Below are 14,308 nucleotides of genomic sequence, written 5' to 3' on the forward strand. Positions count from 1 at the left end.
GGCATTTTGTTTCTCTTTTTGTCTTTACCTACTCCCACCAGCCGATATTCAGGGAACATCTGTCTCATTGAGTTTAGGGGATGTAGGGAAAGCCTGGTCAGCTGCTGCTCCCTGCATGGTAGGTGGTGGTATTGTGAATGTCTGTGGTTCCTGGTGTTTCCTGGACTCGAAATTAGTCCTTAATTAAATAATTCCTTTATTAAAGGAACTATGCTTCTTTTCCTTTAAAAATATAGCTTGTATTGTGGTTTCGTCTTAAAATGGCAGTATACATTCATTGTAAAAATTTTGGGTAATACAGTTAAGCAAAAGAAAGAAAATAAAAACTGTTGAAAGTTCTGCAGGAAACAGTAGCTCACTGCTACATTTGGTATACACCTTTTCAGACATTTTTCTATATGTGAATGTATGTATATAAACATACTTCTAAAAAGTTGCCAAGCATAGTATTCTTTTATTTTTCTTTTCACTGAATGATGTTGTGAACATCTTTCTAAGTGTGAAAGCCTTGAAAGCTGCTCTCACCTACATCATGCATGTATTGTTTTTTGTCTAGTCATTTCCTCAGGAAACCCTTATGAGTGGAACTTGTGGATTATAGGGTGAACATGCTTTCAGGGCTTTTGATACCTATTGCCAAATTGCCCTCTGCATGCCAGTTTTCCTACATCCTTGCCAGCAGTGGCTACTGTCATTCATTTTTATTTTCTAAAGTGATGGGGGAAAACGATCTCTTTCATTATTTTAATTCACAGGTATTTTATTGCTAGTGCAGCTGTAGGTTGGTATATGATTGATCACCATGAATATTTCTTGTTTTCTTTTTTTCATGAGTTGCATGTTGTATACATAATTCTTCATGTTTATTTAAATCCAAGTTTATTCATAGGTTATATATATGTATGTAAATATATATGTATGTATATTCATATACATATATCTCTGTGTACATTATACATATATGAATAAATTCAACTATATTTGTACACATATAAAATTTGTTGTTGTTAGTAGAAACTTTTCCCCCTAGATTATTTTTAGATGTTTTTTGTTGGTTGTACATCTAGAAATGTGTTTTGTTTTTGCATATTTATCTTGTAACCAGTCACCTTACTTAACTGTTATTATTTCTGATAGTTTTTCTGTTGGTTTCTTTTTTATTCTTTTGGCTATTTTATATATACCTAGGAAGAATAGAACACCATATAAACAGATGTGCAGTTTTTCTGTATAGAATGAAAAATGAAAAAAGTAAAGAAAGAAAAAAGTAAAAAAATGAAAAGAGTTCTTTTCCTAGAATGTGGCAAAAACTGGACTTGGAAGAGAGTAGTTTCTTCTGTACAAGGTTACCAGAAGGCAAAGCTGATCATGGATCCTCTTCTGTTCTCTGCAATTTCTCTATGTGTGATGCTTGCTTTATAGTTATGTTAATAAATATTGGAAGTATCAGAAAAGAAGCTGGATTAGCAATAGTCACCAACTATATTCATTATTAGCTTTGAAATTTGTTCATCATAGCATTTCAGTGATGTGTAACTATGTGCAGAAGATAGGCCTTTTTTATTTGGATCCAGTTTTCCTTGTGTTTAATTTTTTTTTTTTTGGTTTTATGACATACGGGGGTAAAACTAGATTGTGAAAGTAACCATGATTCTGTCATAAAGGAATCTCAAAATTACTGGAAACTTGGAGAGACACTGGTAGCCACAACTAGAAATGTGTTATCCACTTCATATGGTCGAGCTTTAAGTTAAGGGGAAGAAATGAAACATCTTTCATTTTTTATTTAAAGATTTTTCTTCTGATACCACCCTCCTCAGAAGGGAACTCTCACTGGCTTTTAGGCTGATCAAGCCAGCTGAGTGAGGGTTCTCAGCTTTTATATCACCTCAAGTCTCCTAACTCTTCGTTTCTCCACTCTACAATTAGCTTGCAGGCCTGCCTATGTTTCTTGTCCTCATTATACTAGGGTTTTCTAAACTTTATTATGGCTAATGGGACCATTACCTGAGATGCAGGAGTACCTACACATTTACATTTCCACTGCAATCTCTCATATGGTTTAGGAGATCATTAAATTTCTCTTGTTACCCCAAAGAAAAACCTCTATAACCTATTCATGCTAGGAACATTCTCTGCCTGCAGTTCTGTTCCTATGAAATGTGCCCACACTTACCAGCCCTTGCCGGGCATGCCATCTTTGTCTGACTTAACACAAAGCCTCTATGCAACCTATAATTATTTTCACCCACTTAATATATCATTGCTACATGCTTAAATCCCAGCCTCTCCATGTCCTCGATCTTTTAACGTAGCTTAAAATTCTTACTGTATTGTTTACACTCAAAGGAGTGTTTATTTTTTAGCTGAAACAACTTTTGGTATGAAAACTATTTTAGGTGGTATGAGTCTAATTTTTTTTTAAAACTTTAGAAAAGTAATGGTTGAAAAATTGTTATACTTTTAAAGTCTTCTGTTACAAAAAGAAAAGAAATATAAGAGCAAGCATAATTGTAGGATACATGCTTATGTTTATATGAATGTATTGAGTTTAAATTTTGTGTCTGCATTACCACTTACAGTAATTATCTAGTGAATTTAAAATATGTGTATAAAAGGACAAAACAGAGAAGCTTCTAATGGAAAGAGGGAGCGGGCACGATGCTTCACTGTGGCTTCATGGAGCCTTGGGCATAACAATGTCACTACGCTCGAGGCTCCATGAAGTTGAGAGTCTCCACAGTGACAGCATTGGTTGTCATTAAATGAATGAAATGTGTACCTGGAAGGAAGGGGTGGTGGGAGACTTCTTGGATGAATGTCAGCGCTCATTTAGGTGTGATTAGGGCTCCCAGTACTGAGAACTTAAGTACTTTCAAGCAGCAGATAATCAGATGACTGACTTTGCATGAGAAATATGGGCATTTGTGGTACTCCTTTTCTAGATATCATTTAATTTTTCTACTGTTTGTTTAACTTCTGTTCCAGTCCCAATTTGAACACATATGGAAGTAACTTACATGTTTTACTACTGAGAATTGAATTAGGGTATTTGTGCTACTGTTTACTTAGGAACAAAGATGTATGGCAAGGTGCATGGCTAGTCACCACCTGACAAGTTCAGTGTCTTGCAGTGAATGTGATCTCATAGCTTCCTGACTTCCACAACTTACACTGCTGACTCCTCTTGCCCAGATCCACCTACTGATGTTATGCACTGAGAGAGCCTAAGGCACCTACTCAAGGCTTTCCTAAAACAGTGGCTGTATTAGTCCATTTTCACTCTGCTAATAAAGACATTCCCAAGACTGGGTAATTTATAAAGAAAAAGAGGTTTAATGGACTCACAGTTCCACCTGGCTGGGGAGGCCCCACAATCATGGTGGAAGGCGAAAGGTATGTCTTACATGGTGGCAGACAAGAGAGAATGCGAGTCAAGTGAAAGGGGTTTCCCCTTATAAAACATCAGATCTCATGAGACTTACTCACTACCATGAGAACAGTATCAGGGAAACTGCCTCCCATGAATCAGTGATCTCCCACTGGGTCCCTCCCACAACACGTGGGAATTATGGGAGCTACAATTCAAGATGAGATTTGGGTGAGGACACAGCCAAACTGTATCAGTGGCCATGTGAAGTATGATGACAGAACCCAAAAGCAACTGGAGGAGAAGACATACTCACAGACTGTTTGCTTACTAGAATCTCAGCTTTTGAGTATTTTCCACCTTGTAGACCAACCTGACCTTCCATGTAGAACTCGATGTGTATACCTTAAATTTGGCCTTTAGGTAGGGTGACCATATGCCCCAGTTTTCCCAGGATAGCCCTTCCTGGTTTATGTATGTCTGTTGTCCTGGCACAATTATTAATATGCCTCTTTTCATTTCCAGAAATGCCCTAGTTTGGATGATAAATTATATGGCCATCCAGTTGTTAGGCCTTGGTGCTTGCTACTATTCATCTAGACTTTTTTTTACCTAGTTCTGCTGGTGAAGAAATGCTGTGTGGGCCTCTAGGTTCCTTCAGACAAGCTTGTTCTCAGCAACTCACTCAATTTCCTAGTTAGAAATAAACTGAGTGCTTAATACAAAATTTCAGAGAATACAGATTTTAAAACTAGAAAGGACTTCCAGAGACTGATAGTTCAACCACTTTTTACAATGAAGTAAATGATTTTAAGTCATGTAGAAAAAATGATTTCCTTTATGGTCCAATGTATATCTTTTCTAGTAGCCTTCCTCATAGCCCAAGGCCCAGTTGGCCACGTCGTCTTGTTCTGAACAATTGTTTTCTTTGATCAGCCTGCCCTTAAACTTTTCTGACCAGAATTACTCCAAAGAGAAGCATATTTTTGTTTGTTTGTTTGTTTGTTTTGTTTTATTCTGAGACAGAGTCTTGCTCTGTCGCTCAGGCTGGAATGCAGTGGCGTGATCTCGGCTCACTGCAACCTCTGCCTCACAGGTTCAAGCAATTCTCCTGCCTCAGCCTCCTGAGTAGCTGGAATTACAGACGCTCACCACCACACCTGGCTAATTTTTGTATTTTTAGTACAGATGGGGTTTCAGCATGTTGGCCAGGCTGGTCTCAAACTCCTGACCCTGTGATCCGCCTGCCTCAGTCTCCCAAAATGCTGAGATTATAGGCATGAGCCACCGCATCTGGCTGGTTCTTTGTTTAAAGTAAGGGGTTCAAGTTATTTTCCAAAAAAACTGGAATCTACTCTTCTTGGTTAATAGCTTTCCTAGATACTAGGGAATCTTGGTACCTAACTTTTCCAATTATTAGAATCCTTGGCTTCTCCATATGGAACTTCCTTGTAATGGAAGATATAAACTTTTGGGAGTTTTGACCACATGGCTGTTTATGTGTCTACTTACATTAGAAACATGAATCTCATATTCAAGGATTCCAACAAATACACACACACACACACACACACACACACACACACACACACGTCTATACACATACATATAAAACTTTCCTGAGGTAAATCTCTTTTTGTGAATTTCCAATTCCTAAATATAATAGCAGCTCTGCTTGTATAGTTGCTGATGATTGTGAAATTCTTTGAACATAGATTTCTAAAAGATATTTGTGATAAATCCTGAAATTAGGACAGTTTAGACAATGTTTCAGTGACAAACATGAAATCTGAGACTTCAGCACTGTAAAATGTTATCTCTTCCCCACACTGCGATATAGTGCAAGTTGTGTAGCTCTTTTAGACAGTTCTTCTCCAAATCATGATGAAAGGGTCTAGGCTGCATTCATATTTCTGTTATGCCATCTGGAGCATGTGGCTTCCAGGGTTGCCTTGGAAGAGAGGGCTTAGATAATCCTGCAGGGATTTTAGTGGTCACACTAGAGGGACAGACATCACTTCCTTCATCTCTCATTAGCCATGATCCATTGTCTTGGCCCTAACCTAACTGCAGCAGAACCTGCAAAATGTGGTCTTATCAGGATGCCAGGAAGGGGAAAATGAAATAGCATTTGGTGGACACACAGCATTATTTCTGCCACAGTTCCCTTCATTGACCTGATTCTTGGCTCATTTGTCATGTTTCAATAGTTTTATATTCTCCTGCTCTTACATGTTCTTCATATTTTGAGTGAAATCATATTTAGTCTCATTCTAGAGTTCCTAGAGTTTTCACCACTTTAGTGGTGCAGATTCACCATGAAGGTGCAGAGTGAGTGGGTTCAAGAGTTTCCTTGTTCTAGTTCTTCCACTTTCTTTCACTGGCTTGAACTTCCATCCTACGTTTATTCATTTACTTATAAAGGTCACTCCTCTTTCAACAGATAACCTGCATGAGAAGCATGGGAGTAGCCAGAGAATACAGCTTTTCTGTAGCTTCAGTGATTGAAAAAAGATGTTTATTTTAGAATTTAGGATGTTCAGAGTTTGCCCACAAGTTGTTAGCATCTTCAGAACCAAACATCCAATTGGCTGATCAACAAAGTAAAATGCCAGTTTATGTTTGGGTCCGCAATTGCTAAATAGATGAGTATTAGCATTTCAGAACATTGTGTTTCCAACAGGAAATTGTATTAGGACTACAGAAAGCAGAGGTGGAGGAAAGGACAACTCATCTTCAGGCATGTGGAGACATAGATTACCGGTTCCTTCCTGGCTGGGTGGGGCTGGAGACACCACTGCACAATCAACTATTCCCTTCTCCCTTTTTAGTGTTTCTTGTCCATCATTAAAAATTACATTTCAATATTATTTCAAGACTTTTATAATTAATTAGGTTACATTTCAGTTGATGTAATTCACTCTCAAGGAGATTACAAAATAATATTTTTGAGTGAGGTGCTCAATCTTGCACATTTGTGCTGATTTTGCTTAGTTTCAATTTGAAAGTTGCATTTTTCACCCTGTTTCCAAGCCCCTATAGCAGGTGTTGGTAGATGTTTGCTCACTCAGCAGATATTGATTAAGGGCCTACTATGCATTAGGCATTATGCCAGGTGCTAGGGATACTGTGATGAGTGGAAGAATTAGTTTCAAGGGAGGCTGGCTGTGGTCAGACAGAAGGAAAGAATGGAGTAAATGGGGATGTGTGCTATTTATAAGAAGTAGAAGAGTGGACTGGCATGGTGAGGAGGGGCATATGGTGGTGTATTTCTCTCAGTATTTGCCATAGACCTCCTGAAAAGTAGCTGTTTTTCTTCTTTAAGATTCTAAAATGCCAGAGAGACTAGAAACAGGTATGTTCATGAGAAGAAGAGACCCTTAAAAGAGGGAAATAGGATAATTAAAGTGACCTTTATCAGATTTGGGAATTCATGGTTAGAATGCCCTTGTAATTACAGGCAAAATTAAGATAACGTTGTTTCCAACTCTTAGACATGCTCCAATGATTGTGTGGTTGAAAATGTTGAAAATAGTAAATTACCTGTGGAGAGACACAGTTGGAATGTAGTTAGGGAGACCTCTCTGCCTCCTGGTGTTGCAGAAGCTTTCCGCAGAAGAATGATACCATCACCAGCTTCATCTATGTATATCATAGTGCTGGTAGCTAACTTAATTAACTAGCAGTGAAATAAGTTTCTGCACCCTGTGAGATATTCCCCATGTATACAGAGTTCAGTAATTGCCATTACTTTTACTATCTGAGATTTTTAAAAAGGAATGAGTAGACATACCACAATTTAGTTTCAAGTGTAGAATTATCCTTCAGTACACATTTGGTTTGTGATTTTAATGGGAAACATGTCTAAAGTTTAAGCATTGGCTTCCTTTCTGTGTTGGAAAGGTTGTCCTTCAGCACACACAGGACATACGCAGAACATACCCAGGAGGCCCCCAGTTACTCTGTTGACTGGTGCTCAACACCCCTTTCCAGCCCTCTTCACTGGATTATTTTTAGAATGCATCAGATGCAGCTCTCAAAATGATGCAAAATCATTGAGTCCTCCCATTTTTCAGCTAAAGAAGTAGTGTCACGGTTTCCTAACAAGAAAACCTACTATGAGGCAAAATTATAGAAAATCAGAATAGCAGAATAGGGCACGAGCTGAGGAATCTTCTGCTTTAGCCCTTCATTTTTGCATAAGAAGAAATAAAGACCCAAGTTTAGAGCATACAGCTGGCTTAGAGTGGGACCTACTCTTGTCCTTCAGTTCCCATTAGGATTAAATGAGTTAATACCATTATAGTCCTTATAACAGTACCTGTGCCATAGTAAGTGGTCAGCAAATGCGAGTTATCACTTGTCATTATTCCTAGTGATAGAGCCCAAACAGGAACCTAGATGCCCTAATAATCAGTGCTCTTCAGGAGGCACATATTTTGTATTTCCACATTGTATAGGGAGAAATATGTTTTAAGAAGTTGAGTTAAAATAAAAATAGTGACTGCCACAATGCCAATTAATGTGTACCTAATCAGCATACTCAGTACTCTGTACTGAATAAGTACTAGGCTAAGAAATGCAGTACTTAGCCTAGTACTGCATAGTCTGAGTTAAGTACTGCATATTCATGGTTTCCTTTAATCCTCACAATGTTCTATGAGATTCACATTCTTGACCGTCTCCATTTGACATGCAAGTTGGGGAACTTGCCTATTTAAAAAATAGGTTTTAAACACTATTTGACTTCAATGACTTTCTTAACCTTTGTTATTTATTTATGTTAAATTTCTTTTTCTTTCTTTTGAGACAGGGTCTCACTCTGTCACCCAGGCTAGAGTGCAGTGGTGCAATCGTAGCTCACTGCAGCCTCGATCTTCTGGGCTCGAGCAATCCTTCCACCTCAGGCTCCCTAGTAGTTGGGACCACAGGTGCATGCCATGACACCTGGCTAATGTTTTAAATATTTTGGAAATGGGGGTCTTGCTATGTTGCCAGGCTGGTTCTCAAACTCCTGGCCCCAAACAATTCTTTGCCTTGGCCTTCCAAAGCTGAGATTACAAGTGTGAGCCACTGTGCCTGACCCCTTACCCTTTCTTTTATCCCAGGAATTGGCAAACTATTGCACACAAGCAATCTCTGGCCATTCTTAACTTGTACAGTCTGCAAGTTAAGAATGTTTATATGTGTGTGTGTGTATATATATACTTTTTTTTTTTGAGATGGAGTCTCTGTCTCTCAGGATGGAGTGCAGTGGCATGATCTCGGCTCACTGCAACCTCCGCCTCCTGAGTTCAAGCGATTCTTCTGCCTCAGCCTCCTGTGTAGCTGCGATTACAGGTGCGCGCCACCACGCGCGGCTAATTTTTGTATTTTTGTAGAGATGGGGTTTCACCATATTAGCCAGGATGGTCTCGATCTCTTGACCTCGTGATCCACCCGCCTCAGCCTCCCAGAGTGCTGGGATTACAGGCATGAGTCACCATGCCCGGCCTTGTTTTATGTATTTTTTAATGGTTGAAAAAAATCAAAAGAAGGATAATATTCCATAACACATAAAAATTATGTGAAATTCCAATTTCAGTGTCCATACAGTTTTATTGGAATACAGCCATGCTCATTTGTTTACATACTGCCCGTGGCTGCTTTTGCAATATAATGGCTGAGCTGAGTAGTTATAGTGGAGCCTGCATGGCCCACAAAACCTAAAATATCTACTCCCTGGCCTTTATAGAAAACCCTTGCTGACCTTTGCTTTATACTCTTCCTTGGTGATTACATTTTATGACATTCCAACTGTTTAGGGCATAATTGTGGAATTTTTATAGGATCTGTCTCCTCAAGTTACTTGCCTTTTGGTTTGTTCTGTATTAATTAACATATCAATCAGATCCTGAATAATGTGAATAAAAAGAGTTCACCGTCCGGGAGGCGGAGCTTGCAGTGAGCCCAGATCGCGCCACTGCACTCCAGCCTGGGCGACAGGGCGAGACTCAGTCTCAAAAAGAAAAAAAAAAATAAAAGAGTTCACCGTTAGATTGTCTGTGTCTTGTCTTTTTTTTTTTTTTTCCCCGCAGATTGGGGAGTAATTTATTCCTGGATACTGTGTGAAACTCGATGATAACCTGTTTTTGTTTCTGTACTAACCATGGACTGCAGCTATTTCTGGTTTGCATGCCCCTCACGTTCATTTATTGAGCCGATTGTTTTTAAACCTCCAAGTGTCTTAGATGCAGAAATCACTCTATTTTCTTTCCTTTGTAGTGGTTTGTTGTCTTCTGATTATGTGGAGATTCACTACGAAAATGGGAAACCACAGTACTCTAAGGTACGGTTACCGGCGTCGGCAAGTTCTCTAGTATAAATGTGCTTATCATAGAGTTGATCAGTGCACACTGCGTTGTTTTGACGTCTGTCTCAGTAAAATCACCTGTGCTCTTTTACAATGATACTATTTTTAGTGAGCAGAAATTTATTAAAATATACAAATGTTTGAGGTAACGTTAGGTATTCAGGACAAAAAATGTTTATTGTTTTGATTATACATGCAGTACCTTTTGTGATAGTATAAAGAGCTATACAGTTCCATATCAGCACCTGAAAGTAGTTAGTAAAGAAGGATGAGGCTCATGGCCATCGAATCTGGATTAGAAGACTGGATGGGCTGTTAGAACGATTCTTTAGTGCAAATGACTTTGCTGCCCAAGAAGGGCAGAGGACAGGTAGGGGAAGTGAGATTTAGGTAGTACTTTTTCTCTAACCTTCATAACAATTCTATGAGGTGGATGTTATTATTCCTGCTGTACTATGGAAGAAATTAAGGCAGAGAGAGGGCAAATAAGCCTGCTTAAGGCCACGGGACATTGAATATGAGGGTACTTGGGTATCTGATTCCTTCATTTGGAGATGAACTTTCTTGTCTTCAGGGAGGATTAATAAAGAGCAAGTGGATTTGGATTAAAGCAAGAGAGAGAGAGAGATGATTTGTATGTAAGAAACAGTGACCTCCGTCAGTCAGGGTGAAGATCCCCAGAATGGCTACAGAAAGAAACTCTGACTTCTAGGGAATCAACAAGTGCCACTGAACCTGAGCAGTGTCCCAGTTACTGGGGGCACCAGAAAGGAAACAAAGTGGGGAAACCTCACTGGATTTGTTGTTTGTTTTTTTCCTAGATTGCTAACACATGTCAGCATAAAAGTAGCACCTTTCCCGTATGTGGACTTGTGCCATATAGGTAACTGGGATTTTCAATCTGATGGCTTCTCAGCAAATGTTTATAGGTGTCCTTCATTATAAATACTGCTCAGGAGGCCCTGGCATGTCTCAGGATTTATAACATTTCAATTTGTAATTGGATGTGTTTTCCAGCCTTTGAGTTTTGTGCCACAGATTAAGAACTTTCATGTATCATTCTTATTAGTTGTCAGTTCTTGCCTTAGGTTGCATTTGGGGGTTGTTGAGTCTCCCTAAAAGTTAGTGCTGTGGAAAGTGAGCAGAAAAGCTAAATCAAGCGCGGGAACAAGCTTCCTGGCATTTGTACAAACTGAAGCTTCTGTCAGCTGTGCCAGGGCCCTGAGCACTGCAGATGCTGAATCATGAGCCTGGAGTAGACAAGATTGCAGGGAACTTTATAGACTCAGCAAATGAGCCACATTTGCAGGACACAGAAACCTGATCCAGACTTCTCACTAAGGCACTTAGTTACTTTTTTTTTTTTTTTTTTTTTAAAGAAACAAAATAGCTAATTGGCCTCCAGAGGTCATTTGAGGTCCCAAAAGGAGACCTTATCATTAATAAGACACTCCAAATCTGATATCAGTTGTAACTAAAACTTAAAAGGTATTTCAGCTCTAGCAAAAGAAATTGTGTTCACTGCAGTTTGTTTTTGTGTTCACTGCTTTTCTCTCTTTCATGACCCATTTTCTTCAAACAGCTCATATACCCAAACTTACGTGCTTCATAGATAATGAACTAACAGTCTGTTTTTTATGTGTCTGTATTTATGTACATCAGAAAAACCCAAGATGATATGGTGCACACTATTTTATATCAAGATTTTTTAAATGTAGCAAAATTTTAAATATTTTAGCATATATTAAGTAATCTTCTAAACCTTTAATTTTTAAAAATTTCATAATATTATTTCTAATTCATTTGTTATAATATGTTTAAAAATGCCATGGTGATAGACATTTTGACTCTTTCCAATCTTTCACTATCCGAATAACTTCAAGGGAAGGCCTTCCAGATACATTTTGAATACATCCCTTATAATTGCTTCAGACTTAATTCTGAGAAAGGAATTTTCTGGGTCAAAGAGTTGGTACAATTTTTTAACACTCTTCATATATATTAACAATTTTTATTTCTGAAAGTTTGTATAAATTCATATTCCCACCATTACATATATATATATTTTTAAAGCATTTGTAAATAAACTTCATGAAGATTGTCTTTTATGCTGCTTCAGAAAATCTTTGTACAGAGTACCAGAAAAGGAAATTAATATGTAAGAATGGCTAGGTTAAACTTATTTTCACATAATGCAGCCTTTTTTCCCCTAAAGATCTCAAATTGTTTTTTTTATTTTTATTTTTTTGAGACGGAGTTTTGCTCTTACTGCCCAGGCTAGAGTGCAGTGGTGCAATCTCGGCTCACTGCAACCTCCACCTTCTGGTTTCAAGCGATTCTCCTGCCTCAGTCTCCCAAGACGCTGAGATTACAGGCACCTGCCACCATGCCCAAATAATTTTTTTTGTATTTTTAGTAGAGACGGGGTTTCACCATGTTGGTCAGGCTGGTCTCGAACTGCTGACCTTGTGATCCACCCGCCTCAGCCTCCCGAAGTGCTGGGATTATAGGCGTGAGCCACCGCGTCCGGCTCAAAGATCTCAAGTTGTTTAGAGAAAAGTACATGCACACATTGTACACACACATGTAGACACACAATATTTTCCACGTAACTAAAGAACAGTCTATTTGGCTATGAAGTTAAATGTGAATGTGGATATTGACAGCATCCCAGGAATTAGTTGCAACCATACTTTGCAAAGAGGGTTGTCTAGGTTTTCCCATTTCACCACTAACAAGCCCCTTTCTCATTCTTACTTCTCACTAAGAAAAGATTAATGTCTTGGCTTTTACTTTTATTGCATGGACGTGGGTTAAAAGTGCTTCTTTCCATGTGAAGCAAATATAGGAGCTGGAGAGGTCAAAAAGAAGCGTGTAATATGAATGCTAGGTATCAGTCCAAGAATAAGGAAGAACTTTTGTTCTGCACTTGATGGAGCAATAGCTTTTGTTTAAGTTCCTACCAGTGCTTTGCACATAATATATAATAAAACTATTTTGTTGATTTTTTTACAACTTTAAAAAGTAATTTATTTACTTTTCTTATTTAAACAAATTTATTGGGATATAACTTATGTATCATAAAGCATATAATTGTTTTTAGTATATCTACAGAATTGTGCATCCATCAACATAATCTAATTTTAGAATATTTTCATCACTGCATAAAGAAACCACACCACCTGTTAACAGTTGCTCCCCAGTCTCTCTTTTACCAACCATAGGTAACCACTAATCTATTAAGACTTTCTATCTCAATAGATTTGCCTATTCCGGACATAAATGAAATAATATAATAGGTGGGCCTTTGTGACTAGTTTCCTTTTTCGTCCGTAGTTTTAATGAGATATAATTGAAAAATAGAAATTACATATATTTAAGGTATGTAACTTAAATTGTATATATAGGAATTGTATGTATTATTCAAAACATCAGGTTGATATGTTGGTACATTGTGAAATGGTCACCACACTCAAGCTAATGAACACACCCATCACCTCACCTAGTTATCTTTTTTTTTTTTTTGTAGTGAGAGCATTTAAGATCCACCCTCTTAGCATGTTTCAAGTACTATATGTTTGTTGACCAACTTTGCTGATGAGCCTATTTAAATAAGTTAATTTTTAGCATTTCAGTTCTTATAAAATAATAAGCATCAACATAACACTATGAAAGTACTTTTCAAAATTAACATATTTCTATTAAGTCCTTTTTGGTGAGCTGCTAATACATATTTGTAAGTGCTTACTAATACTTTGATTTCTCTTCTGCTTACGTCAGCAGTCATGATGAATAAATAGATGAAGTGCCTCCATCCCAACTTCCCTCTACCTTATTACTATCATTATTAGGTGGGGAAGGCTTCTTTTCCTAGGTCTATTTCCTCACCCTGGCTTCTTCCTATTCCGTTGCTCATTCTTGCTCAGGGAAGGAAGAGCGGCTTGGCTGCTGGGAAAGTATGTCTGTGCAGCCAGTTCCTCCCTCCCTTTTTTTTTCTTTTTTTTGTAGGATCTACCTTCCTACAAGAAGAGTACATTCTCTCCACCTTTCTCTTCTCTGAATTGTACTGTGGCCACCCACATGTGTGTATGTGGCTGGGGTTAGGTTGTCCCACATTGTCTCTGCCTGGGTGGGTAAGGCTAGCTAACTCCTGGGTGCAGCATTAGCAGGCCTATTAGATTCTTAACTAATCCTCTCCTCCAGTATAGCTCTATAATAAATGAAGGTGACATTTTGATGTTTCAATTCTATGTCACTCTGTCATTTAGTTTTAAACCTGGGTGGGCACCAATTCATACCCATGAGGATGGCTATAATGAAAATGATGGACAATAACAAGTGCTGTCGAGATTGTGGAGAGATTGGAACCCTCATACACAGCTTGTGGGAATGTAAAATGTTGTGTGGCTGCTTGGCAGAACAGTTTGGCAGTTCCTCAAAAAGTTCAACAAAGAGTTACCATATCACCCAGCAGTTCTACTCCTAGGCATATACTCAAGTGAATTAAATACATATGTCCACAAAGAAACTTGTACATAAATGTTCATAACATTATTCGTAGTAGCCAAAAGGTGGAAACACCCTAA

At 38.2% G+C, this 14,308-nt stretch overlaps 1 protein-coding gene across 3 annotated transcripts in view; it reads left to right on the forward strand.

The window, feature by feature from the left end:
- The window catches only part of ADAM23 (ADAM metallopeptidase domain 23), a 177,371-nt gene that overhangs the window by 77,877 nt on the left and 85,186 nt on the right, over positions 1 to 14,308 (forward strand). For all 3 annotated transcript variants that reach the window (XM_034954940.3, XM_034954939.3, XM_034954941.3), the window contains exon 4: positions 9,635 to 9,698. In XM_034954940.3, the coding sequence (XP_034810831.1) occupies positions 9,635 to 9,698 (64 nt within the window). The remainder of the gene's footprint in view (positions 1 to 9,634; positions 9,699 to 14,308) is intronic.

Source organism: Pan paniscus, chromosome 13 (assembly GCF_029289425.2).
Source record: "Pan paniscus chromosome 13, NHGRI_mPanPan1-v2.0_pri, whole genome shotgun sequence".
Classification (NCBI taxonomy): domain Eukaryota; kingdom Metazoa; phylum Chordata; class Mammalia; order Primates; family Hominidae; genus Pan; species Pan paniscus.